Source organism: Podarcis gaigeae (assembly GCF_964106915.1).
Source record: "Podarcis gaigeae genome assembly, chromosome: 3".
NCBI lineage: Eukaryota > Metazoa > Chordata > Lepidosauria > Squamata > Lacertidae > Podarcis > Podarcis gaigeae.
In genome coordinates this window covers 87,876,880-87,904,149 of record NC_139680.1, presented here as the reverse complement: position 1 = coordinate 87,904,149, position 27,270 = coordinate 87,876,880, and the positions used below count along the sequence as shown (strand labels likewise).

Here is a 27,270-nt window from a genome sequence, read left to right as displayed (position 1 = left end):
ATGTGTGTGCTTCTGTTCCCCCATGAGAAGAGCAGGAAAGAATGCTAGAGTACCACCCCAAATTCTGTCACTTTACTCTTGTAATTTTCTGGGTTAAGGGGGCTACAAGTGGATTTTATCTGGAATCAAAATACATGGAAATGAGCGTTGAGCATGTTTTCCATTCCATTGGTTTTCCAGAAGTGGCTTTTACGTCATGTGAAAGCTCAGATATAATGTGATAGGCAGACTCCTGAGTTTGATAAGATGGCTACAGTGGTCTGCTTCAAATAATAATAATAATAAATTTTATTTATATCCCGCCCTCCCCAGCCGAAGCTGGGCTCAGGGCGGCTAACAACAATCAAAAAGTCCACTTTAAATTTTTTAAAATTTTATTTCATACTACTTATAGTGCTGTTTAACTGCTGCATTGGGGTAGGCATTCTGCTCACTTGTAACAACAATTTCTCCACATGTGTTCACCTCACCATAAGGCTATGACAGAAGTCAGGTCCGTTCTTCATCCCAAGGACATTCCTCAGCACTGCCCATCCTCTTCTCAAACTCCTGCCCGCTCTTTGCATATAATTTTAATGTTTCTCCAAATTCTGGATGAGAACCAAGCCAGGAAATTGCAATGGCTACTGAAATAAAATGGAAGCATACGCAAATAAACCCTGAACGAGAGTCTTTTTTTAAAAAACAAAACAGCAACCTTCCTTTTGTTTCCCAACTTTGTGGCCTAACGGCTATGACTCAGGGGGTTATAAATACTGAACTTAATCCAGTGACTAATTGCTCAAAATTCTGTGCATCAGCAGAAGTGGAACCTGTGGTTGGTTCTAATACTATCAAATGCCTTTGCTATTCAATAATATCCCTCGGAGCTTGCTATCTAGTATGCAGTTTGCCCAAAGAACAGTGATTTTTGTTTCAGTTATCCTCCTGACAATGGGGAAGAAAACAGCTGCTAGTAAATGAAGCAGTTGTCAGACAGAGTGTCTGAGGGAGACTTCTGCAGTTCACCAAAGGAGGGTGGTTAACCTTTCTCCTACCATAGCTGTTTGCACTATAGTGAAAAAATGGCCTTGACCACAGTGTGAGAAGCCTGTTAGCTGTGGCAGCTGTTAGCAGTAGGCGAGCAATTGGGCTCTAATTGTGGTTAATTGCACGCACCAGCATGGTGAGGTGGAGAGTATTATTGTAAAAAATTACGCCCCAGATAGTGATAGTATAATAGCTCCCTTTATTTATCATACAGCCAAAATAACCCTGTGACTTAGCCTTCTGCTTTCTCGCCTACAAATATGCAATCCAATGAATTTTTTGTAATACAAAGAGCCTTACAGAATAAATTAACCCACCAGCTGCTCCAATCAGCAGCTATTAAATTTTATTTAACACTGCATCTATTATTTTCTAAAGTTCAGGCTGGCCGCGAACATCGCATGACTCGAAATCATCCCCTCTGACTTGACTCACTTTATAGCAGACCAAGGTCCCTTAGATCATCCCAGCTTCTGATCCTGATACAGACCCCTCAGGGCCTTTCCGGATGATCTTTTCTTTCCGCACAATAAACACGAACTTGTTGCTCATGGGTTGCAGGGGATCCGGATGTATTTCCTTCAGGAAGTGCTTCTGTTGCCAAGGGCATTTGCATTTGTCGCTAGGAAAGCGACCTTCTAGATAGTGCATTATTTGCAGTGGGACGTACAGTGGAAAGTGGCGTGTTGGGTATCGTGGCTACTACTGCAGCAGAGCCTTTTTCCACAGAAGGGGCGGGGATGGAGAACCTGTGGACCTCCAGGAATTGCCGGACATCAACTCCCATCAGGATGGACAGTGCTTAGGGATGATGATGATGATGATTATACCCAGCCCATCTGGTTGAGTTTCCCCAGCCACTCTGGGTGGCTCCCAACAGAATATTAAAAACATGATAAAATATCAAACATTAAAAACTTCCTTAAGCAGGGAGTTGTGGTTCAATACCTTCTGGAAGATCTCAGGTTCATCATCTCTGCCATCTAGCCTCAAATCTACAGTTACTAGAGATTGTGCTAAAAGAAAAAAATAAATCAGCAATGGATGCAGACTTCCCAGCCAGCTATCAGGTCCATTTCCAGCCTTCCATTTTTTAGGGAACATTTTTTAGTAAGTGATTGCCCTCCCGTTCCAGACACAACTGGATATAATCAGTCTCCTGGACTCCTGCCATTGTTCCATCACAACCTTTCAGAGCAACTGAGAGCGCTTGCTTGACTGTAGCATCTGTTTGCCAAGTCTGAGCAGCAAAGAGAAGCTTACTCAGTGAATGCTCCATGATTGTTCCTCATCCAATCAGTTCAACAAATAGCTTTCCTGCTACATAGCAGGGCTACCGGTCCCTCACTTTCCATTATATGGGAACTGGACCTGGTGCCATATTGATGTTGCATTGGGGCTAACACAAGTATAGCTTTTAGTATAGAATCTTAAAGGCCAGAGGGATTAGTCAGGCTCTGCGCATGCAGATGGTTCTTAACAGGACGAGAGATGCTGGAGTCAATATGTTTTGCAGGTATTCCTGTGGACAAGGAGCCAAATGTGAAGGAGAATGAGTAATTGTCACATGCATTTGCAGTGTTGTGTAGGAGCTCCTTGTCATGCACTAGGGCTGTTCTGGGCACCATTCCAGAAGAAAGCGGGGGACTTTCTCTGCTTCTATTTGCTAACAGACCTGTATTGTGCATCTGAGCATTTTCAAAGTCCCTTGCAAACCTTGGGGCATCTGACTACCCTTTGAGATCAGAAGGCATCATTATCCCTAATTTGCAGAGAGGATAAATGAAGCATCGGGAGGTGCACAGATTTTTCAAAGATCATCTCGACATAATGAAGCAACGGATGCATTGCCAAAGGTTGCTCTTTGATTCACTGCCACGCAGCCAGATACTAAGCCTTGTAATACTGGATCCCAAGGGCCTGCCCTGACTAGTACAAGACAGCACCATATGATTAAAAAAAGGCATTTTCCCCACTTAGTATAAATGGCTTTTTGATCAATGAATGGAAATGTAATTTAAGCAAATTGAGCAAATGTAAACAAGGGTTTGTACGGTGCTGCTTGCAATCTTAACATATGTAGCGGGAGAGCTGGAAGACCACCCAGGTCATGGTCTGGTCTTATTTCTAAGCCCCCCAGCTCCCTAATTAAATCCCTTTCTATTTCTCGTTTTAAAGGGGAGAGGGCCTGCAAGCCTTTCATAGTCTCCTTCCAGATGGGAACGAAACATTTAATGGAGATCCAGCTGTTGGAGGGATGGGAATTGTGAGCAATGCCATAAAATCAAGACATTGATGAAAATCAATATCTCATCATGCTCTCCCTCTGAGTTTAAAGAGAGCCTTGTAGCTCAAACACAAGACAGCCCTAGGCCTTAATTTGACCAGGGCTCGGCCGCAGAACATTGCATTCACTGCCAGGGCTATCCTGGGGTGTGTGTGATATAATAAAAAAAGAATGCCTATGGGGATGTGCAGAGGGCCTGCCCCTCATTACTGAGTCACTGGAACCAGGCACTGTATATGTAGAACAAGGGAGAAGAGCTGTCACGGCAAAAGGTGGAACTTCTCATAGCTTCAGGCGCTTCTCTTTAGACATGTTAAACACAGGACATGTCTAATGGCTCAGAGCTCTACTTCTGCTTTTCATCAGTCAGGTGAGACCATGCAGCTTCTGCACTGATACCTAGCTGCTATGATGAGGCCTAATAAATTGAAACTAAATCCTGGTAAGATGGAGGTGCTGTGGCATAGTTGCTCTCAGGTCCAGGAATTGGGGAACAGGCTCCTTTTGATGGAGCTGGGCTCTCCCTGAAAGAGCAGGTGCATATTCTGAGAGTGTCGTTTGATACCACCTCGTCACTGGAGACACAGGTGTCTTCCATGGCAAGAGTGCCATTGCCTAGCTCCAGTTAGCTCACCAGCTACAACAGTTTCTGAACCAGGATGGCTTGGCCACCGTAATCCATGCTCTTGATAACCTCCTGCTTGGATTGCTGCAATACACTCTACATAGGGATGCCCTTGAAGATGACTTGTAACTTGGGCAAAATGTGGTGGCCTTCCTTTTGAGTGGAGCCACCAACCAGAACCACGTTACAACGATTCTCAAAGGAGGCCCAGCTTAAGATTCCACTCCAGAAACTGCGCATTTAGCAATGACGCGTAGGTGGGCTTTGTCCGTAATGGCACCCTAATCTAGTCCAAACTACTCCAAGCTGGTGCCCTCCTATCAGCCCCAGCCTAGCAGAAGTTGGGGTTGCCCAATTTAATTGATTAGCTTTAGACTCAGGACAGGCAAAAGAACATTCTTCTTCATACAGTTCATGATTTGTGTATTAAATATACTAGCACAAGATGTTTTGATTACCGTGGACTTCATTAGACCAGTCCTGGATATGTCTGATAAACAGCTATCAGTGGCAACCCAGCAAAATGGAATGGGAGGCATATAAATAATAAAATTCTTCTTCTTCTTCTTCTTCTTCTTCTTCTTCTTCTTCTTCTTCTTCTTCTTCTTCGCCTATGAAAGTAGGGTTACTATTTAGTGTCCGTGTCCTTCTGAGTACCAGTTGCTGAGACAAAATGATGCTTGATCCTTGGTCTGATTCTCCATAAGTGTATTTACGTTCTTAATGATCAAATCAGCAAGTCCGAGGAAAAGAGGATTCACTATGAGATGACACATCCATAGTTTTCTGAACGATCTGACTCAGAATCAAAGCGATCATAACCAGGAAGGCATGAACAATTCACACAAACACACATGCACACACACCCCATTTCTTAGCAAATATTTCACAAAGATTCTTCAGTACTTGGATAAAAGAGGGTAACTTCTTCTGTGGATCACAGTACAAATTAATGTAAATGAATACTGAGATTCTCTTCCCCCCCACCCTTAGAAAAAGACAGTGCAGAGTTCCTGAACATCAGTTGTTGTTGTTGTTGTTGTTGTTGTTGTTGTTGTTGTTGTTGTTTTTAAAAAAAACATTATTCAGCACTGGGCAAATCAACAACCCAACTGGAAACAGAATAATTGACTACTTGAAGTACTGAGTGCTCAGTTCCAACAACAAGGCTAAAGGCCGGGAGTTTGCACAGCATCAGACCTTTAGTTCTTATCTGTCTAATGAAGCAGGTATCTTCTGTCCAACAATTCTAACAGGTTATCCCATGGTCAGCAGGCCTGTGCCACATGCAGATGAGAACAAGATCACCGTGCCAGAAATGTCAGCTGGCAAGTTTGGTAAATTACAACCAGGTGAATCAACTAAGGACCATGCACACACTTGCATTGAACAGCAAGTAAAGCCTTCATGAATGTCCCATAAAATGTGCTACAAGACAAGAGTTGCACTAACTATTTAGAAATCAGAGATGTATGATAGTCTGGATCCTCAAAACCAGTTGACACTTCCAAAAAATGTATGCTTTATCGCTGTGCCTGTTCCCAAGTCTGTTAAAAAATGAGACCTTTCCTATCTTCCGGGTGATTGATGAGCCTCAAGAATGCAAAGTGTTACAGAGATTACAAGAATTATCAGGCTACTGAGCTCTTTTTAGGTCAATGTACAGAAGGGAGGGGAGAGATTGCCCAGGATTGATAGTTGCCTATCTCTTTAGTTCTTTCGCAAGGTACACCACAAGCTAGATAACTCTCCAGATCCCTGTTCTGCTTTGATCTTGAATGGCTTTGTGGAGTAGGATGTTTTCAAGACACTCTATCTGGGCTCATCTCTCAGGAATGCATGGGGTTAACAGTCAGCACCATTTAATTGTTTGCAAATAACCCATCAGGAAATCTGTCAGGAAGTGGGTACAAATTCCTGAGGATTGATGCAAAGTATTGCACTAGCATACTTTCCTAGCAACAGTCCATGGTCTGGTTGTGTCTGACTGATATACATGCCCTCCACAGATATGAAGGTCACTGTAGTAGCTGCCTAACTGTGGAGTTCTAACAGAAATCCAAATACTTGACTATACTTGAACCAATCTGAAGTCAATAAAATATATAACATTGTGAGCTCTTGAAAGATTGATAGATCTCCAGCAACCTGCAGGTAGGGGAAAAAACATGAAAAGTAAAACTATGTCTGTGGTGCCTGGGGCTGATAGGATTTGTAGTCCAAAACAACTATCTGTGGTGCATTTGAAACAGATCACACCGAGCTTGTAAGCGGTCACATGGATCAATATCAATTGGCAGGAAGTTATTCTCAGTTGTTTTATTGAAAATTCAGTGCAGTTTGACGTTGGCATGAATCACTTGAAGTAAAGATATGCATGTCATATTTGCAGATGCTAGAAAATTGGGTGGAATGACAGGTACTGCAGAGATTCAAAAATAATCATAATTGTCAGGGGTTCAGGAGCAGAGGCACAGGGAAGATGGGAGATGGAGAGCGAGGGGGAGGAATCCGAGGGGAGCGTAGGAGGGGACAGTGGTCCGAGGGATTCCATGAGCCCCTCCAGCGAATCGGAAGATTCACAGAAGGGGGCGCCAGTGACCAGGGGCAGGGGGTTCCCAAGGGGAACGCCCCAGGAGCAAGGGGGCAGCAGGGACTCCCAGAGCAGTAGTTGGAAATCAGGACCAGCTTCCCCACCAGAGCAGAGTGGGGGGGAAGAGTCCCAGGTATCGGGGCCAGTGCTTTCCCCACCAGGGAGAGAAGACGAGGCAGAGCTGACCACGCCTCCATCGGAGAGTCAGACAACGGAGGGGAGGTCAGATCCGGCCAGTGTCACGGAAGAGGGAAGCAGTGATAGAAGTAGTGTAACGGTTAGGAGAAAGGTCACTGGGTTGGCGCGAGAAGCAAGTTCAAATGTACAGGAGCGCGGGACAGCAGAGGATGAGGATGGGGAACCGGGTCCTAAAGCCTGCCGGAGGCAGGGGGAGGAGCTGAGCGACTCAGCGTCGGAAGAGTCCAGAAAGGGCGATGCCCCAGCGGGCAGGAGGACCCAGAGGAGGAAAGAGCAGCGCAGAAGGTGGAGCAGGGCTAGGATCTTAAACTGGTGCGGAAGGGGAGGAGATTCAGACAGGACTTCGCCGATCTAGGGTTTAAGACGTAGGGTTGCACGCTTTGGCTTTGAAATGGAAACTAAACTTCAATAAAGACTTTTGTACATTACATCAGCCTGGCGTTGGTCCTCTGTGAGCTGGGACCTAGAGGCAGCTCTGACAATAATAAACTGTGTGAGTAGTAATACAGAATTTTGCTATTGCAAATATAACAATGTCAATGACCAAAAAGCAAAAAAGAAGAGGTTAAAGGAACTGAAGAAAAGAATGAGAGAACAGCAAGGAACAAAAAGAGGGAGAAGAGCTGTTGGCTGAGGCCATTGAAAGAAAAATTGAGAAGCGGATTGTCAGAATTGAAACAGACCAGGTGCATGTGAAACAAGTTGAAACATAATTTATGGACACTTTCCTTGGGTCCTTTGGCTATGAAACTACACAAGCCTATACTAGGAATGCTTTAAAAGTAAAGAACTAAGTGGTGAAAGAACACAAGGACATACAGCTACAGGAGACCAACAAAACATGGTGGTGTTGTGGATTTAATCTCCATTCCACCATACTATGTCAGCCTTCCCAAAATATCTTTTTTTTGTTTTTGTTTTTTGTTATGCAGGTAAACCTGCCACTGGAAATATTGAACAGTGCAGACTCTGATCTAAAGTTGTTTGTGCCACTAAAAAAAGCAACCAGCACCCATGTAGTCAAAATACTGTATGTGTGATAAAATACATCATGAGAATAAATAATAAGTTAGACAAGGTGCAAACTTTTGCATGATATCTTCTGATATTTGGGGACGGGAGCAGCTCTGCAAGGCACTGGAGCCCCATCAGAAACCGGCTTCAGCCACGCCTCTGGGTTCAAAAGTTTTAGGCCAGGGTAGGTCACCTGAGGACTTGGTGTCAAATGTGGTCTACCAGGCCTCTCTGCCTGATCCTCAGAATTCTCCTCAGGCCACAGCCCTCACAGGGCCTACTTTGCACCCAATTGTTTTTGCCTGACTAGAATTGCACCCTTGGACCGCGATGATGCCTCCCGCTTGTCTGGATGGAAGATAAAGAGGGGTGTGTGTTTGTGTGTAGAAACTAGTCTACTGCACAAAGCTAAATTTTACATTTGTTGCTGTGCCTGCTCTTGCCTCTGACCCCCACTGCCACTGGCAAGTGACCCTTGGAAAGTGAACCATCATGGGGGAACTGCCCCCATTCCTGTTTTAGTCATTGCCCCATGCACTTTCAACCATTTCTCCAGAGCCGAAAAAGTCTCGAAGTGTACATTATAAAAATAAAAGTGTGCTTCTGAGGAAGCTAGATTATGTGCCTGTACTGCTCTTCTCTGGAAAAACTGCAGTTAGCAGTGTTTCACATTGGTCTGACTTCCAGATCTGATCCCCAGACTACACTTTACATGCAAGTGTTTAACTGCCATTACAAACACACACATTTGTATTTGTTGGGGGAGAGACACTGGAACTAATTGTATCCCTCTCTTGTCTGCTGATCACTCCCATCAAAGCCAACTTTTTCCGCCTTTAACCATGAACACACATGGACGCAGAAAGGATAGAACAGTATCATTTAAAGTAAAATTCCTTTCTTTTTTTTCTGCTGCATTTTCCACTGAGTGCAGTGGCTCTGGTCTTGTCCACGACTTTATTACATCACTTTGTTAAAGCTGTCATTTTCCCTTGATGTTTTTAAATATATTTCATCCCTTTCGGCATTTGCTATCATTTTAAATGCAATTAGTGTGACAAAGCAGAAAAAGTACCGAAATCGACAATTGGGGCCACCAGAGCAGAATTTGACTTGCACATTGATTTCACACTTTTGGATTCCAGTTCCATATTCTTTTTTAAATGACTGATGAATATTATTAGAGATTTGCACAATGACTCTTCCCTAAGAGGAAATAACTCTGAAAAAGAGGTTGGCAGAGGTTGCCACTGCTGGCTTGAGTGTTGTTGTTGAGGGAACGTGTAGCATACCCTTATCTTTGCAGTCCAAAGTGTCCTTTTGGCAAAGTGTTTTATTTTGTACAATGAAGAATATCCTTTTATTTTTAAAGTGGACTGGCTGGCAGAGGGGAAGTAAGGCTGTCCCATAAGACTATTTCCAGTTATAATGCACTTGTCCTTAAAGAGCTTCTTAGACTGTTATATAAAGCCATCATGGCTTCATGAGCCACTGACTAACCCATTATATTTGCAGTTTGTACATGTTTGAGTTCACTCAGCTTTGTCCCTCACAAGTCTATTCCGCCTAACATTTCAGAATTCTGAGAAGCCAAAAGGCTGTGTGCCCATTTGACAGTGGAAGTCAAAGATCACCTTACCTCACCTTCAGGGGGAAGTAAGAAGAGACTGCTGGATCCGGCCACTGGCCCATCTAGTCCAGCATCCCTTTCTCCCAGTGGCCAACCAGATGCCCATGAGAAACCCACAAGCAGGATTGAGCAGAAGAGCATTCTCCTCTCCTGTGTTTTCCAGCCACTGCTATTCAGGAGCACTGCTGCCTCCAACCATGAAGGCAGAACATGGCCATCATAGCTAGTAGCCATCAAGCGGCCTCACTCCCATGAATTTGTCTAATCCTCTTTTAAAGGTTTGTGGCTGTCACCGTATCCTGTGGGAGCAAGTTCCATATGTGCTGCGTGAAGAAGTATTTTCCTTTTACCTTTAATGAAGGGAGGTCCATAGCTCAGTGGTAGAGCATCTGTTTTGCATGCAGAAGGGTCCCAGGTTCAATCATCAGCATCTTCAGATAGGGCTGGGAGAGACCCGTCTCTGTAACTGTGGAGAGCCACTGGCAGCCAGCGTAGCAGGCAATAGTGGGAAGACAGGCGAACTAATATCAGTGTACTGGAAGAACCAAAGATCACCAGTGTAGAAGCAATGATTCTTCAACATCAACTTTGTTGGACTGGTCATATTGTGTTGATGCCTGATTATCGTTTTCCAAAGCAACTACTCTATTCCGCTCTTAAAAATGGAAAAGCGTAATGCTGGTGGTCAACAAAAGCGATTTAAAGACTGTCGCAAAGCAACTTTAAAAAATGTAGTATAAACACCAACAATTGGGAACACTGGCCTGTGAGTGCTCCAGTTGGAGAACAGCCTTTACCAAAGGTGTCATGGGCTTTGAAGACACTTGAACTCAGAACGCAAAGGAGAAATGTGCTAAGAGGAAGGCATGTTTGGCAAATGCACACCATGATCAGTCCCCCCCCCCGGAACCAATGTTCCCAGTGTGGATCCAGAATTGGCCTCCACAGTCACTTACAGACTCATTATTAAAACCGTGTTTATGGAAGACAATCTTACTAGGCTACGAGTGATCACCATATAAGAAGAAGGGAGATAGATGGACCAAAAGTCTGACTCTGTATAAGGCTGACCAACATTTTGTGCCGGTATTGATTCAAGGCCTTTAGGAAAGACATCACCTCTCCAGAGTAATTGAAAAAGAAGGTGGGATTTTATTTTATTTTATTTAAAACATATTTGCCATCCCTTTCCTCCGAAGAGCTCAAAATGGTTGGCAACAAAGATAAAACATCCCTTACAAGTTGACATTAAAGCTGCAGCAGGAAATAAAATACAGCTACTATTGCCAAATTAGAGCAGGAAAATAAAAAGTGCCCCCACCCCCCCCTTAACATTGGAGAGAAATTGTCTCTGTATATGAAGGATCCATTCTTAGCTGCAGTGACTAAATAAGATTTTGCTAGGGATTGCCCTTTATGATTTTGTCTACGCCTTAAAAAAAAAAAAAATGCAGCTAAGCAAGTGGCTACCAGCAAATCTTGTGGGAAATGCATTCCATAATTTTGTGGTTTCCAAAAATTCCCTTTCGTCAGTCTTGAACCTGCTGCCAAGGAATCTTGACGTGAAAATCCAGCTGTTCTTTTGAGACAGAGAATAATTTCTCTCTGTACACATATTCCACATCTTTGTAAACTGCACTTTCTTTTTAAAAGCACAGGCATATTGGACTTTCCCCACAGGGAAATTGTCAGGGTGCCTATCTGCACCCCACGACTCCAACCAGAATTCTCAGGGAATTCTAGAAATGGTGAGGGAAATAGGTGTCTCCCAACAATTCTCAACACTCTTCACAAACTACATTTCCCAGGATCCTCTGGGGAAAGCCGTGGCTGTTCAAAGTGGTATGATACAGTGCAGATGGGGCCTTGGTCATGCTTAGAACAGAACCATTGGACTCAGTGGGATTTGTTGTTGCAAGGCTGCAGAATGTTTTTCACCCCAAGGGCCACATTTGCTTCTGGGCAATCGTCCTATACACCCACCCATCTCTAACCTCCATCCAAGTAAGCAAGAAGCATTATTAGACTGCGAGGACACTTTCCAAAACACAGGCAAAAACACTCATGGCTTGAAGCAGGGTTGATGAGAAGGTGCAGCCTGGAGAGAGCCCCAAAGGCTACCCAAAGGCCCGTTAGGGCTGCATTTTGTCCCTGGGTCTGAGGTTCCCCACTCCTGTGTTAGGTGGAAGGTGGATCAAGCTTTCTTGGAGGGTTAACTAAAACAGTGGCTCCCACTGTCCAAATTTACTTGGCATGGTGACCCACCATTCTATTATCACATGAATTTTGGACTTCTAGTCTTCAGCAGCTGCCAGTTTCATGCATCTTAAATGTAAGTTTGCCTATTTATAACCATTACCCAAGGCATCCGAATTTACTTAACGCCTCTATTAACGTAGAATTCGTTGAACTATTTATAGTACTTAGAAAGTTATTAACAGTTTTTAATGGGAATGTAAGAATACCAGTCTTCTGATTGCAAGATATTGCTTCCTAAGTTATAAAAAAATATGGTTACACAAGTGGTGTTAAATATAACAAACTGAATATTTAAAATAGTTTTTCCACAATAAAGCCAATTTGGGCAAGTGTTAGTGGGATGGCTGAGCTTGCTTTTTGACAATGTGTAGGGTTGGATAGTTGTCAGGCATAACCTCAGATCATTATTGATACAGAGCCTTTTATTTCATCTTCATAGCAGTCTCTGCAGAAAAACCTGCTTCTCAAAAATCTGTCCCACCAAATGAAAGCACAAGCATTTCTTAAGCCACAAGCTCAGGCTACTTGATAGTAACTAAGTTGTCTGTGTGTGTGTGTGTGTGTGTGTGTGTGTGTGTGTGTAAAATGAAGCCAAAATTCAGAAAACCTCACTTCCAAAAAAAATTGTCTTTGAAGGTCAAATCACATGGCTCTTTGATAAGCTGTTCCTTTTGAACAACTTTGTGGCATCAGCTGCAAATGGGTTTTCCACCCACTCAAACATCTCTGTTTCTTCAGCAAAAAAGTTGTGGACAAATTCTGACTAAGCAGTTCCCAAGTGTTAACACAAGCGTTTCCTACATTTGGTTACAAGTGTCAACACAGCATTATAATATGACGACAAATCAAAAAGTTCTAAGAGGTATTATCATGCAAGTTGAGGATTAAAAGCAAGAATTGTTTGGGGTTTATTTATATAGCCTGCCTGCTACTTGCCCAGGCTTCGAGACCCATAGGCTGGAACTAAAACTTCGCCTCCTTCCCCTTCTCTGATTATAAGATCGGTGGAGGGTGCCTTGGTAGTTTCACCACCCTCAGACAGGGTGGCAGCAGCCCAGCAGAGTGCATTCATTGAAGGGACCCCAAGGGTCATCTAGTCCAACCCCTGCAATGGAGGAATCTCAACTAAAGCATCCATGGCAGATGGCCATCCAACCTCTGTTAAAAAATCTCCAAGGAAGTAGAGCCCACCACCTTCCAAGGTAGTTCATTCCAATGTCAAACAGCTCTTAGCATCAGAAAGTTCTTCCTGATGTTTAGTCACAATCTCCTTTCTTGTAACTTGAAGCCATTGGTTTCGGTCCTACCCTCCAGAGTAGGAGAAAACAAAATTATTTCAAATTCCATGTTACAGCCCTTTTATACATTTGAAGATGGCTATCATATCTCCTCTTCCTCTCCTCTTTTCCAGGCTAAACATACCCAACTACCTCAACCCTTTCTCATATGGCTTAGATTCCAGGCCCTCGATCATCTTGGTCACCCTCTTCTACACATTCTAGCTTGTCAATATTCTTCTTAAATTGTGTCACTCCAAACTGGACACAGTACTCCAGGTGTGGTCTGACCAAGGAGGAATAGATTACTACTATTCCTTCCCTTGATCTGGACACTGTATTTCTGTTGATGCAACCTGAAATAGCATTAGCTTTTCTTTTCTTTTTTGCTGCTGCATCAATGAGTGCTAGTAGGGACAGGAGGCAGCCAGTACAGGGCTTACATTTCCAGCTGTATAAACTGAAGGAAGCAGAAGTGCATCAAACAGCCTTTTAGGACCCGCAGCTGTACAGAAGCACAGCTGGATTTCAGAATTAAAGAACTACACATGGAAAGCAGGATGAAGGCACTTCTGCTACAAATTTGGTGGGTGGGTAGGCACGTATTAATACATTGGGCTGCAGAACTTTAAAGACTAAGGATGGCTCCTAGAAAGTAACCAGGGGAATGTGGGTTGTACAAGTTTGAAGTCTGAAATATGTTTGTATTTGTATTGCTCCTCCTTAAAGCACCTTGAAAACTAATCTTGTACAGATGCCACTAATGTGAGAAGTTGCTAATCCTTTCCCTAAGCCGCCGTTTCATATTTGTCCCTGCAACTCACATTATATCTTGCAGATTTGTACTGCAGTTTGGAGAATGAATGTTCAATGAATGGTGATCATTTGACACAAAAATTTGTGAATGAGAACATAATACATAAGGAGAGCCTGCTGGGGGGAAAACCCCCACCTAGTCCAGCAGCCTGTTCTCACAACTTGCTGAAAATTCAAAAAAATAACTATTTTTCATATGTGATAGTAAATAAGAAAAAAGACAAGCATGTGAAATTTTTCAGTAGCACATTCCACTGCATCTTTACTATTGGCGTATGTGAAGGCATAGTTACAATCCGAACATGAAGAATTTCTTACAGGTTAGGAGCAAGAATTCTCTGTGCAAAAAAGTGGAGACAATCTACTACCCTCTCTATTAAAATATGAGAACTTGTTACAATGGCTAGGTTAACTCATTATCTTATAGAAGTAAGGGAGGCAAACAAAGCCAACATCATCTTATGAATAAACTTCATTTCTCATTGTAGCAGGAGGTGGGTCTCAAGCACAAAGCTGTTGAGTTATAGTATTTTAATATGTAATCTGAGGCTGAAACTTTATTACCATTTATAAAACATTTATGAGAATTGTATAACATAGAGTAAGCCAATCCATCAGAATAGGAGAAAGAATACTTGTAATTTTGTCACAGAGCGGTCATGGATAGCAGCCACTGATCACTTTATTCTCCATGTCCACAAGCTCAGAAATATGCCAGTGAATTTAAGTCACTTATACATGGGAGTCAACATTTACTTCTGTGTTCTTAAGGTAGGGAAATAAATGCCCTCCCACCAGATGTCAAAGAGAAAAACAACTCCCAGATTTTTAGAAGACACCTGAACGCAGCCCTGTTTAGGGAAGCTTTTAATGTTTAATAGAGTATTGTATTGTATTGTAATGTAATGTAATATTCTGTTGGAAGCCGCCCAGAGTGCCTGGGGAAACCCAGCCAGATGGGTGGGGTTTAAATAAATAAATAAAATAATATTCAACAAGTGTCTGAAAATAGTAATCAAAGATTACTGTAATTACAGTAATCACTGTTTATATGCCGTCACCAAATTCTAGCCATTCACTACAGAGCACACATGTACATAAATGTATTTTTATAAAATCCGAATTTAAATGTATATTCAAACTCAGATTTCATGAAAATACTTATTTGTTTAGGCAAACTGTTTCCCTTTGCAGGACTTTCTATGTAACTACGTTTGAAGGAGCAGTAACTTTGGTTTGTCTCTTTTCAGGGAGCAGGTGACAGCTTTGTGGGGGCACTGGCTTTCTACCTGGCTTACTATCCCAACCTGCCTCTAGAAGAAATGCTGGCGAACAGTAACTTCATTGCGACGATTAGTGTCCAAGCAACAGGGACACAGGCTTCCTATCCCTATAGAAAGGACTTGCCCCAAGACCTATTCTAACCTGGCCACTGCACTGTCACAATGGTGGTCCACTGATTTTCAATTTGTAAGATAATGTATAATTTCAACAAGTTCTACATATATCTGAAAGGAGACAACTGTATCGAACACACTCTTATACGTAGGTCCTGGCCCATAATAAGGTGTGCAGGGTCTTTCCAGGACGCTGTGAAATACTTGACTTCAGATCTGTGAATGAGACACTCCCATTCCTCAGTTAAGGGACGTGAAGAGATGAAGTTTGGTTTGATGTTGTTATGATGCCTTAATTATAATAAATGTTTCACAAAATAATTTCTGAAGTTGTGATCTCAAAATGGCAAGGTTTTTTTTAAGAATAAAACTTCTTAGGTAACTGAATTTTCTTTGTTGGAAAACACAGCTGACAAATTTAGAAACAATGTTGTTCAGTGTTTACACTGGACCTGCCAGCACAACAAATACTTAACGAAAGGCTAGCTGACCAGGCAATGGAGTATTGGAGCAGCTCGCTCTGTCTGTCTGTCTGTCTCTCTGTCAAGTATATATATTTTTGGAATGGCTGCTTTAGGCAAAATTAATTAGCTGTTCCAAAAAAAGCCTTCAATGAAGTTGAATTTAATACTGGTTTCACTGGAAACATTTTCCAGTATGACAAGATGCTTGGATATAATTATGTACCCAGTAAGCTGTAGCTGTAAAGGAACATCCCCTTGAAGTTGGCTGCTGATTATTTGTGTGCCTTCTGTGGTTGCATGCCTAAGAAAACTTTGGAAACTGTTCGACTAAGGTCCTACTAGAGGTTTTAATATTATTGCTATGTGAAACAAACATTTCAAAACTGCAGGCAGTTCCACAGTGGTGTTGAAATGAAACACACAGAGACAAGGGAATTTGATTTTTTTTTAATTGAGAGCTGTAAAATTAACTATAAATATGTTGCTGCTTATGATGATCCATGGCTAGACACCAAAAACTTTCTTTTTCTACATTGTTCTCTTTCACAATGGTCTTCAAATTACTGGAGACAGCCATCTCAGTCCATTTCCTCTCCTTTCTGAGAACAGTACCCGCGGGGCTAGCATTTCCTTCTATGAGTGTGCCTCATGTATGAATCAATCATTTTTGCCAGTTGTCGTCTACAGGGAACGGACCTTTTTCAGCTCTTTGAAGAGGACACGCTGTTTAACTATAGACAAAAAATGAAAGAAAGTTAGTTTAGATTTTCAAAGGGCCTTATCAAACCTACATACCTGACCACTGACCAGCTCAGTCATGTGCACCTTGCCATGTGAAAATTAACACTTTCATCAGTAGAATCACAAATGTCTGTGTACAAATGGAATCACTTTCAATTTTGAATTTTTTTGGAAGCATGAATAATCAACACCAGTTTAAAAAAACAACAGCAGAGCAGTCAAAAATACAGATAATTCTTATGAATTAGAATTAAAAATAATTATGAATTAGAATTATGAATTAGAATTAAAAATAATTCTTATGAATTAGAACACTGCAGGGGGGGAAACAGAATTTTACTATTGTCTCCTTTTAAAACAAGGAAGAAAACATAGTCTGTGTTTACAATTCTAGTCCAGTTTACATCACTGACATACTTGGGGCTGCCTCTAAAAATGGTATACAAGCTTCAGCTGGTGCAAAATTTGAAGGCCAAGTTGCTCACCAGAACAAGACGGTTTGAGAATTTAATGCCAATTCTGACTGCCAATTAGTATCTGGGCCCAATTCAAAGTGCTGGTGCTAACCTATAAAACCTTACATAGCACAAGACCTCAATCCCTGAGCCTCTCCCCGTATTAACAGACCCAGACCTGCAGTCATCATCCGAGGCCCTTCTCTATGTCCCCCATCCCTGAGAGGTTCGGTGAATGAAAATACAAGAATGGGTCTTTTTTCTGGTGGCTCCCCGTCTGTAGTATGCTTCCCCCCCCCCCCCCGAGGTTCACCTGGTGCCATCATTACATGTCTTTAGGCGCCAGGCAAAAACATTCCTCTTTAGGCCTTTGGACATTAAATAATCTATGACTTGTTAAATATGGGAGGATCGTTATTATGATTCTTTAATTTTTATGTTGTGTATTATTGTGCTCTGTATTATTATTTTTTATTATGCTGCATAAATTATGTTCTTAATGTTGTACACTGCCCAGGGATCTTCGCATAAAGGGTGGTATGTAAGTTAATAATAGTAACTTCTAAAATAGCTTTTTCAATTGCCTTATATAAGCAATGGGACCTGCAGTTCATTCTAGCTAAACATACCCACATCCTCTTTAATGTGCATGTTCCTAACTCTTTAAATGCTGAGTCTAATATGGCGGGGCAGGGGCAGTTGCACAAGGAGCAAGGCAGATGACCAGCTCCTGAATTTATATTTACAAAGCTGATCAATATTGTCTACTGTTAATATTTTAACTCATTTGGATTGTGTCACTGAAAATCTCTTCCAGCACCACAGCATTTTCCTAACTGCGATAGTGAAATGAATGCATTTTAACATGTCAATGCAATGTCTAAATATGTGTATTTACATGTTCCTGGACTTATCACATAGACATGTGCATCATTTAAAAAAAAAAGAATAACAATGGGAAAGATGAGCTTACAGGAGCACTTAATGCCATTGTGTGGCTTTTAAGCTAGTAAATAAGCTGCTGAATTGGCCAGTTTGCTTTTTAGCCAATAAATAAGCTGCTGAATTCATTTGTTCTGGACTCTTCTGTTTGCTCTTTTACTAAGTGAAAGCTAAAATCCTTGCAGTTTTTACAGCTTCCCTAGAGAAAAAAGGAAGCAATAGCACCACTCACTTAAAACTGAAGAATAAAAACAATTTTTATATTTGAAAAAGCATCCTCTAAAAACAAGCTACTATTTCATATAAAATTTTACCTTTGATAAAAAAGACTAAAAGTTAATATAATTTTCATTTCAAGCCATCTTATAAAGCAGCACTAGCGTTCATGCAGCTGGGAACAGGTCTTGATTTCATCCACTGTTATGTGCCACTCCACACTCTGCCAATGCCATCCTATACAGCTCAGAGATTTTTTAAGAAAACACTGTGACCCATTGTTCCTTCTAAAACTGCCAGGATATTTCAAGGATGAATGTTTGTAATACAATTTGAATATGCATATTATTCACATTCAGTAAGTGGTTAAGATAAAAATTTATATCCCTTGTAAAGCATCCCCCAACTTCTTACCTATAGGATCATATTTCAATTTAACTAACTTTTCTTCAAGTCGGCCTCTTTTCATGTTGAAAGCAAAACCTGTTCCTGCTTCACTCAACATCCGCACAAGGATATACCTAGAACGATAAACAAAAAGTGGAACTGCCTGCCATTTATTCTTACTGCTTTATCTTAATTCATAATATAATTTCTAGAGGCATGATTAACAATTTTAGTTTATTTTGTTCCTACTAAGTTTAAATAAAGTTACATGTTGTCAAACTTCACTATAATTATATTTGTAAAAGATTTTGTCTGATAAACTGTAAAGTACCCATCAGTGTTATAAATATTAAAGATAGCAATTCCTCTATGTCATTGCTTATTACACCAAAACAAAATTAAAACAGCATTTGAAAAACACACACAACAGCTGTGCTTTCTAAAAAAGATGACCACATGGCTAAGCTCCTTGTTGGCATCCATCAGACTTGAGAGACAATGGAGTGCACCTCTAGGAGTGAAGTCAGATCACTGGAGAATCATAGTGCCTGCTGTAGCTGCAGAGATAGGTAACTCGTAACTACTGCCTCCCACATTATTTTTGCTGCATTAGCAGCACCAAAATGACCTCTCTGGGGTGCAAGCCTGGGCACTGTGTATGGAGGTTCTGGGCTGCCCAGATGACAAGACTCCTCTTGGCCTCACTGATGTGGTCCAAAGGAAAGGAAAGCAATATGATTGCCACCAGCTTGGCTGCACTCTCCATTATTAAGACAGGCTTACATTTACACTCTTAACAGAGCAATCCTTTGTATGTCTATTCAAAAATAAGTCCCATTTACTTCAATGGGGTTTTCTCACAGGTAAGTGTGTAAAACATAGCAGACCTAATCTTCTGAACCACAAATGATTTTTCACCGTCCAACAGATGGGTGGTTGTTATTAAGTCTCTTTATTTGGATGCTGTTGAGGCTGAGGTCAGTTCCCTTAAAACCTATCTTTAAAGTATGCATGTTAGTAATTTGATTAAACTAGAATTAGAGGGATATTTTCAGAGCTGCAGGGGCTTAGCAACAGCTCCACTGAAGGCTGATTTTTTCAAACTCTACAAGACTATTTAACTTCTCCCCATCATCCCCACCTATTAGTAATTTGTATGCAAGGGTTTGTGCCCTCCAAAAATAAAAGCAACTTTAGTATCACTCCTTCCAGGAGGAGGAAGTCTTCCCTTGAATTTACCCAGCAGCTTAAGTGGTAAGAGTTCTGCAGCAATACTCATGATCTACCATATATAGTTTCACAGCAGAGCTCTCTATAGGCCTGAACCACTGGTATAACAAACAAAGAAGCATAACTTAAGCATTTAGTCTTCAAAAATCGAACAGAGAGTAGCCCTAAACCGTTCTTGAAGTCATTACTCCAAATTTTAATTTGATGGTGTGGCAATTATGGTAATAACTATGAATGTGTTTTTGGAAGTTACTTCAGATTAAATTTCAGTTGGGGAATAGAAACCCAAGACAGCACTGCCATTATTTATTTCATGAAATATATATACTGCTGAACTGTAAAAAGCACAACAACCTCAAAGCGGTTGTAACATGGAAATGAGTGCTTCCATGAGTGTCAGGTTGTCTTGAACCATTTCAAAGACTCACTGCATAGTGCAATCAAACTATACAGTCATACCTTGGAAGTCGAACGCCTTGCAAGATGAACGTTTTAGCTCCCAAATGTCACAAACCTGGAAGTGATTGTTCCAGTGTGCAAACATTCTTTAGAACCCGAACATCCATCACAGCTTCCGATTGGCCGCAGGAGCTTCTTGAAGCCAATTGGAAGCCATGCCTTGGTTTCTGAACATTTTGGAATACAGATGGACTTCCGGAATGGATTCCGTTCAACTTCCGAGATACGACTGTACTTAATTTTAAAGCTGAACTAGACTTGTCTCTGATCCATGAAGTCCTGTTTTTCAGAGTCGTGAGTACCACTCCCAATTCACAGAGCTGCATCCAATTAACAGGGAAATCCTATCAGAAGCAAGTCCTAGTGTTCAGTGGGACTTACCCAGGTAAATTGTGTTAAGATTCTACCCTAAGTCATGGTCAGAGTAGACCCACTGAAATCAACAGGCAATAAGTCTACAAATTTCAATGGGCCAACTCTTGAGTATGACTTAAATAGATTCAACTCATACTTTACTACAGTAGCATTCTGTGTTTCTCTCTTCAGGCTTCAAGATTTCATTGCATATTTCTCATGAGCCCATTGTCACTATTACTCACAAGTGAAAAGTACCAACTACCTTAGCCAATACGTTTAACAAAATCATTTGCAGACAGCATTGTTACTGAGTTATTAAACAGCACTATCGGGCTATTGTTGTTGTTGTTTAGTTGTTTAGTCGTGTCCGACTCTTCGTGACTCCATGGACCAGAGCACGCCAGGCACTCCTGTCTTCCACTGCCTCCTGCAGTTTGGTCCCGCAGTTTAGGGCTATATCAGGCCCCAATTCCTCATACACATTGCTCACATGAAATATTCTGTGGACAAGTCCTTTCCAGTTGTAGAAGAATGGCAGTGACACGTCTACAGATAAGCAAGAGTCTACTGCAGAAAATCCACAATCTCCATAGACAAAAACACCAAGACCGCACTGGGACACTGATAACTGCAACTACAATGCTAGGCAAAACACAACCATAGTAGTTGGGAGTTTTCACTTACTTTGATTTGCTCTTGGCCACTGGTTTTGCAGAATAGGAAAGAAAAAGAGAAATTATTTTACCATCATGTTTCTTATCAAAATTATACCTGCTGAGAAATTGTTTTATTATTTAAATGCATTTCTAAATGCAGAAAGATACACCAAACTACGCCAAGATAGAACTACTGTTTAATTGTTTGTGTAAGTGTTTTTCCATCTGAAGCAGATTGGTCAGAAAGCTGGAACAGAAGCTGGGTTCCAAAGCTCTAAATCCTCAATCAGCATGGACAGTGGCCAAGGATAACAAGTTGTAGCCCAACATCTGGACAGCCACAGGTTCCTCCATCCCTCTTCTACAGCAATAGTGCTATGCCATTCTAATTGTTTTCACTAAGAAAGTTCATTGATAGCACTGCAACACCTCTTAAGAGTCAATATTTCATTCTGCCACACAGCTTTGCTTCAGACCTTCCCTAATTTATGCCTTGTCTTTGTTAATCTCTTATTCCATCTTCTAACACAATTCACTGGGAAGAGTCCCTATTTGCCTGCCAAAATATATACTTTTCAGTAAGCATATTAACTTTCTATTTATTTATTTTTATTGCATTTATATCCTACCTTTTCTCCAATGAGCCCAAGGTAGTATACATGGTCCTTCCCCTCATTTAATCCCCACAACAACCCTGTGAAGCAGGTTGGGCTGAGAGGCAGTGACACTAAGAGGCATGCTCTGCATTCATAATACTTCCATCTATCCCAAAACAAAATCCTGATGTGGAAAACAAACTGCAGCAAGCTATAATTCAATGGATAACATGAATAAAAACTATTTTCTCTAGTTGTGAAAACCACAGTGAAATGATGGAAATTAGTGCTATGTAGATCAATCTTATATTTTTTTCCAACTGCTGGTGAATGAAGCTAAGGGGCTCTAGGCACACTTTTAAGGTATGACCTTAAAAAAAACCATGTGAACATGAAAATGTGTAGGTCAGGAAAACTCACGAAGGAGCTAGCATTGGCCATGGTTCCCTGGCAAAGCATGCTCAATGGCAAACTTGGGTTTTTCTTTTTATAACGCCTAATGGACTTAACTGTCAGGGGTCCTTTACCTTTACTGCGATATTTAGAAGAAACTGCATCCTGCCCATCTCAGTGAGCAATACATGAACCTACAAAGAACGCTGGCAGTCTGTGTCAGCATCTTGCTTACAGATTTTTGCCTTGATGTGTATAGTACAGTACATTATTCATGCGTATACCATAGCTACCTTTTTAAAATACAGGGAATTTGAGTGCTGCATTGGGTGATAATGTTAATTAGGTTGGGGGGCCGTGATCAAATCCCCACTCGGGTGAGTCAGCCACCGATTGATTCTCAGCCTAACCTTCCCCGTTGGACTGTCATAAGGATAAAATGGGGAGGAGAGGAAAGAGAAGGAGCAGGAGAGAACCACGCAAGCTGCTTGGAGGAAAGGCAGGGGAAAGCATTTAACGGAAGACGAAGGTGCTTTCCGGGGAAAAGTAATACAAGGGGTCGTATCGAGCTGCCCTGTTTCATCAAGTGACCTTGGATCAAGTGTCACAGGCGAAGTAACCCCTGCGAAGTACAGTGGTACCTCAGGTTAAGTACTTAATTCGTTCCGAAGGTCCGTACTTCCGAACCTGAAACTGTTCTTAACCTGAAGCACCACTTTAGCTAATGGGGCCTCCTGCTGCTGCCGCGCCGCCAGAGCACGATTTCTGTTCTCATCCTGAAGCAAAGTTCTGAACCCGAGGTACTATTTCTGGGTTAGCGGAGTCTGTAACCTGAAGCGTATGTAACCTGAGGTACCACTGTACTGAAAAGGTAAGGAACTCTCACTGTGAGGAACTACAAGCCCCGGCCCACCCAACCCTTCTCCATCCCAGTAGCGGCGCTTTCTCTACCCAGGTACCCCCGGGAACCATGGTGCCTCGGCCCAGGCCCATCCATCCCGGGGGCGCGGCAGGCAGCCGTTTCCCCAAAGGGCCCTTCCGCCTTTCCCCGCCCACTCACAATTGGCCACGGTCAGAAACATGGCGGCGGCGGCAGCAACGACAGCCGGGCTCCGCCGCCCACGAAGGCTTAGCCAGCCGTCCACCTCAGACCAACCGCCGCCCTTTAGCGCTTCCGGGGCGTGCTCGTTTCCACTTCCGGGTCCCAAGCCACTGCCCGGCTCACCCTGAGGGGGGAAACGAAAGCGCTCGATAAAGCTCCTCCTCCTTGCTTCCCATTCGCGCGCTCTCCGGCGTTGGCCCCGCCCCTAAGCCTCTTCTTCTTGCTTTCTAGGGCCCGTTCCCGCCTCCTTCACGACGTTGTCGCTTTACGGCTCTTCTGGACAAAGTGCCTGCAGTTTGCTTTGAGAGTCGTTTCTCCAAGCAGCCTCTGTGTAAATAAATAGTATAAATAAATAATTATAAATAGTGTGATCTTTGTGTGTTTTGAGTAAATGACCATACAGATCAGCTTGTGTCGGAAGCAGGAAATTGCAGACCTTAGTATTGCGACGCCCCAGACATTTGTCTTCCATCTACGTAGAACTGCATTGACCACAGTTGGGGGAGATGAACGTTTTCCTAAATTTTCTCTCCTTTTTATCTCATGGTCGGACCGTCATCTGCATCGCTAAGACTTGCCTGCTTCACTCACCTTTAGGGTTGCTTAAACCCAGAGTGGGGTTGTATCTGTCCCTGAGTATTTTAGAAGTACCTAAAAATAGGGTTAATAAATTGCCATGCCATACCATACAAGAAGGGGACACAGGTGTCGCTGTGGATTAAACCACACTGTGGATTAAACCACAGTGCCTAGGACTTGCCGATCAGAAAGTCGGCAGTTTGAATCCCCGCCAGGGGGTGAGCTCCCGTTGTTCGGTTCCTGCTCCTGCCAACCTAGCAGTTCAAAAGCACGTCAAAGTGCAAGTAGATAAATAGGTACCGCTCCGGCAGGAAGGTAAACGGTGTTTCCGTGCGCTGCTCTGGTTCGCCAGAAGTGGCTTAGTCATGCTGGCCACTTGACCCGGAAGCCATATGCTGGCTCCCTCGGCCAATAAAATGAGATGAGTGCCGCAACCCCAGAGTTGGTCATGACTGGACCTAATGGTCAGGGGTCCCTTTACCTTTACCTTACCATACAACAACTGTATGTCCCAGGCAGGCAGTAATAATGGGAGGAGGGAAACATGTGGCTTGAAGCCTGTGGAAGCATGTCTGCCATTGTAACTCAGCCTTTTAACATTATTTATTTGGTCAGAATGTGAGGCTGGCAGATGAAAATGCCAGTGCCCATTTCTCTGCTTTGACCCACACACTTTTTAACTGATTTCCTTTTGTGGTTTTCCACTGCTGGTGATACACACAAGATCAGTGCACCCTTCTAACTTGTACTGAAAAGCACAGCTTCTCCACATCAGAGACTGAGATCTTTGGGCAGATTGAGGCCCAAAGAGAGGCAGGATTATGCAAGGAACTATCAATCCTGACAAAGAGAATGAAATCTGTCCCTCAGACTGCAGCAGAGAGAGAAATGGGAAGTCGGTCACACTGCTGGTTCTTCGGAAACACCAGCTTCATCAGGCTTCTCTTCTCCCTCAACTCAGTCCATTCCTGTGAGTTGTTGTTAGTATATATTTATATTATTATTTTGTATATACCTTTTATTGAATTTTAAACCTATACCACACTTTGACCAAAATAACCCCTGGCATACAGCAGAATATTACATCACAAAAATTCAGCCCCGAGAAGGTCAGCATGCAGAAAAGAGAAATGTTCAAAGGAACCAAAAAATGACTGTCTTCAAGAATCCAGGATTGTCCTTGTTCATAGAGGTAATAAAGCTATACCAGTGTGTTTTAAATAGGTCTTTAGGTCTTTGTCTTTTTGTTAGGCACACTTTATTAGTAAATTTCTCAAACAAGAGCCAATTCCAATGTTTTATTGAGCCAGTAATTAAATATATTCCTTTTAAGTCCTTCCAAGCTTTAGCTATCACCAGTCCGGCTGCCAGCAGGAGGTAACCAATATGACGTTTAAATAAGATATCTGATTTTTGCCCTTGGAACATATTTATTAATGGATCTTGACAATCTTTTGTCCAGTGACTTTAAACCTTCAAAAATAGACTAGGTCAAGGGTCTTCTATTCACTCTTCCTTATCCATTCAACAGCTGATTGGTACTGAGATGGTGCCTTCCCAAACTTCAGTAGATCTTTGGGTGTGTCAGCAGCTGGTAGTGGTATGTGGTTTTATTTTCCCCATCGCATGCACCTGTCCTTTATGCCACTTTAGAAACATATGGCATATGTGTTTGTCTGTATTGTGGAGTTTAGAAATGCACAAAATATACTTTTGTCCAAATATCTGGCCTCTGCGTGTATTCCATGTCACCACAGGATCAGAATGTGAGCAGGCGGCACAGCAATCAGCTCCCCAAAGCTGTCGTTCTGTTCACACCAGGGAGTAAATTTCACTGAACTCAGTGGGTTTGCTTCTGCATAAACATGCTTAGAACTGGACCATAAGAAGGATTTTTTTCCCTTTTAAAAGTTTCAAAAATATGCATATGGATTGCTGCTCTTCTCCCTACAATACCATTTATCCCTAAACTCTTCCAAATCCCTATTACCTTTCCTTCTTGCCCTCTGCTGTTCTAATCTTTGACAGTTTTCAAGTAATTTGAAACCACATATTGGGAACTTTTAAAGTCATTATAATTAAACAGAGACAAATGTGTTTCTTGTGCATATTTCTGAACACAGCACATGGCATCATAGACTGACATTTATTTATTTTTTGTAGCCCCATAAGGGCATTTTGACTAGTGACAACGTGAATATAAAATTGACATTGACTAGAAGGTGCTTTCCCCTTCATGGATCACTGCCTTGCCGTGGCGAAGGGGCTTGAAGAAAAGCTATGAACTATGCCGAGTAGGGCACCCAAGATGAACAGGTCATAGTGGAGAGTTTTGACCAAATGTGATCCACCTGGAGGAGGAACCGGCAAGCCACTCCAGTATCCCTGCCAAGAAAACTCCATGGACAAAGACAACAGGCATATAAAAGTTATGATGCTGGAAGATGAGCCCCTCAGGTCGGAAGGCGTCCAACATGCTACTGGGGAAGAGCGGAGGGCAAGTACAAGTAGATCCAGAGCTGATGAAGCGGCTGGGCCAAAGCCGAAAGGACGCTCAGTTGCGGATATGCCTGGAAGCGAAAGGAAAGTCCAATGCTGTAAAGAAAAATATTGCATAGGAACCTGGAATGTAAGAACCATGAACCTGGGTAAGTTGGAGGTGGTCAAAAATGAGATAAATATGAGAATAAATATTGACATCCTGGGCATCAGTGAACTAAAATGGACGGGAATGGGTGAATTCAGTTCGGATGACCATCATATCTACTGCTGTGGGCAAGAAACCCGTAAAAGAAATGGAGTGGCCCTCATAGTCAACAAAAGAGTGGCGAAAGCTGTACTGGGATGCAATCTCAAAAATGATAGAATGATCTCGATACGAATCCAAGGCAGACCTTTTAACATCACAGTAATCCAAGTTTATGCACCAACTACTGGTGCTGAAGAAAGTGAAATTGACCAATTCTATGAAGACTTACAACACCTTATAGAAGTGACACCAAAGAAGGATGTTCTTCTCATTATAGGGGATTGGAATGCTAAAGTAGGGAGTCAAGAGATAAAAGGAACAACTGGCAAGTTTGGCCTTGGAGATCAAAACGAAGCAGGGCAAAGGCTAATAGAGTTCTGTCAAGAGAACAAGCTGGTCATCACAAACACGCTTTTCCAACAACACAAGAGACGACTCTACACATGGACATCACCAGATGGGCAGCATCGAAATCAGATTGATTATATTCTCTGCAGCCAAAGATGGAGAAGCTCTATACAGTCAGCAAAAACAAGACCTGGAGCTGACTGTGGCTCAGATCATCAGCTTCTTATAGCAAAATTCAAGCTTAAACTGAAGAAAGTAGGAAAAACCACTGGGCCGGTAAGATACAATCTAAGCCAAATCCCTTATGAATACACAGTGGAAGTGAGGAACAGGTTTAAGGATTTAGATTTGGTGGACAGAGTGCCTGAAGAACTATGGATGGAGGCTCGTAACATTATACAGGAGGCAGCAACTAAAACCATCCCAATGAAAAGGAAAAGCAAGAAAGCAAAGTGGCTGTCCAATGAGGCC

The 27,270-nt window shown here is 42.2% G+C and overlaps 1 protein-coding gene and 1 long non-coding RNA gene across 5 annotated transcripts in view; one reads left to right on the top strand and one right to left on the bottom strand.

Moving 5' to 3' along the window:
- The window catches only part of RBKS (ribokinase), a 65,107-nt gene extending 49,653 nt beyond the window's left edge, over nucleotides 1-15,454 (top strand). For all 4 annotated transcript variants that reach the window (XM_083732664.1, XM_083732666.1, XM_083732665.1 and 1 more), the window contains one exon: nucleotides 14,979-15,454. In XM_083732664.1, the coding sequence (XP_083588790.1) occupies nucleotides 14,979-15,152 (174 nt within the window). In that variant the 3' untranslated portion in view covers nucleotides 15,153-15,454. The remainder of the gene's footprint in view (nucleotides 1-14,978) is intronic.
- A 3,122-nt stretch (nucleotides 15,455-18,576) lies between these two features.
- On the bottom strand, nucleotides 18,577-20,626 carry LOC310841647. Its single transcript, XR_014562651.1, has 2 exons — nucleotides 20,247-20,626; nucleotides 18,577-19,642 (listed from the first exon to the last, which is right to left on the bottom strand). It is a non-coding gene; the product is annotated as an uncharacterized lncRNA (long non-coding RNA).
- Nucleotides 20,627-27,270: the final 6,644 nt, after the last annotated feature.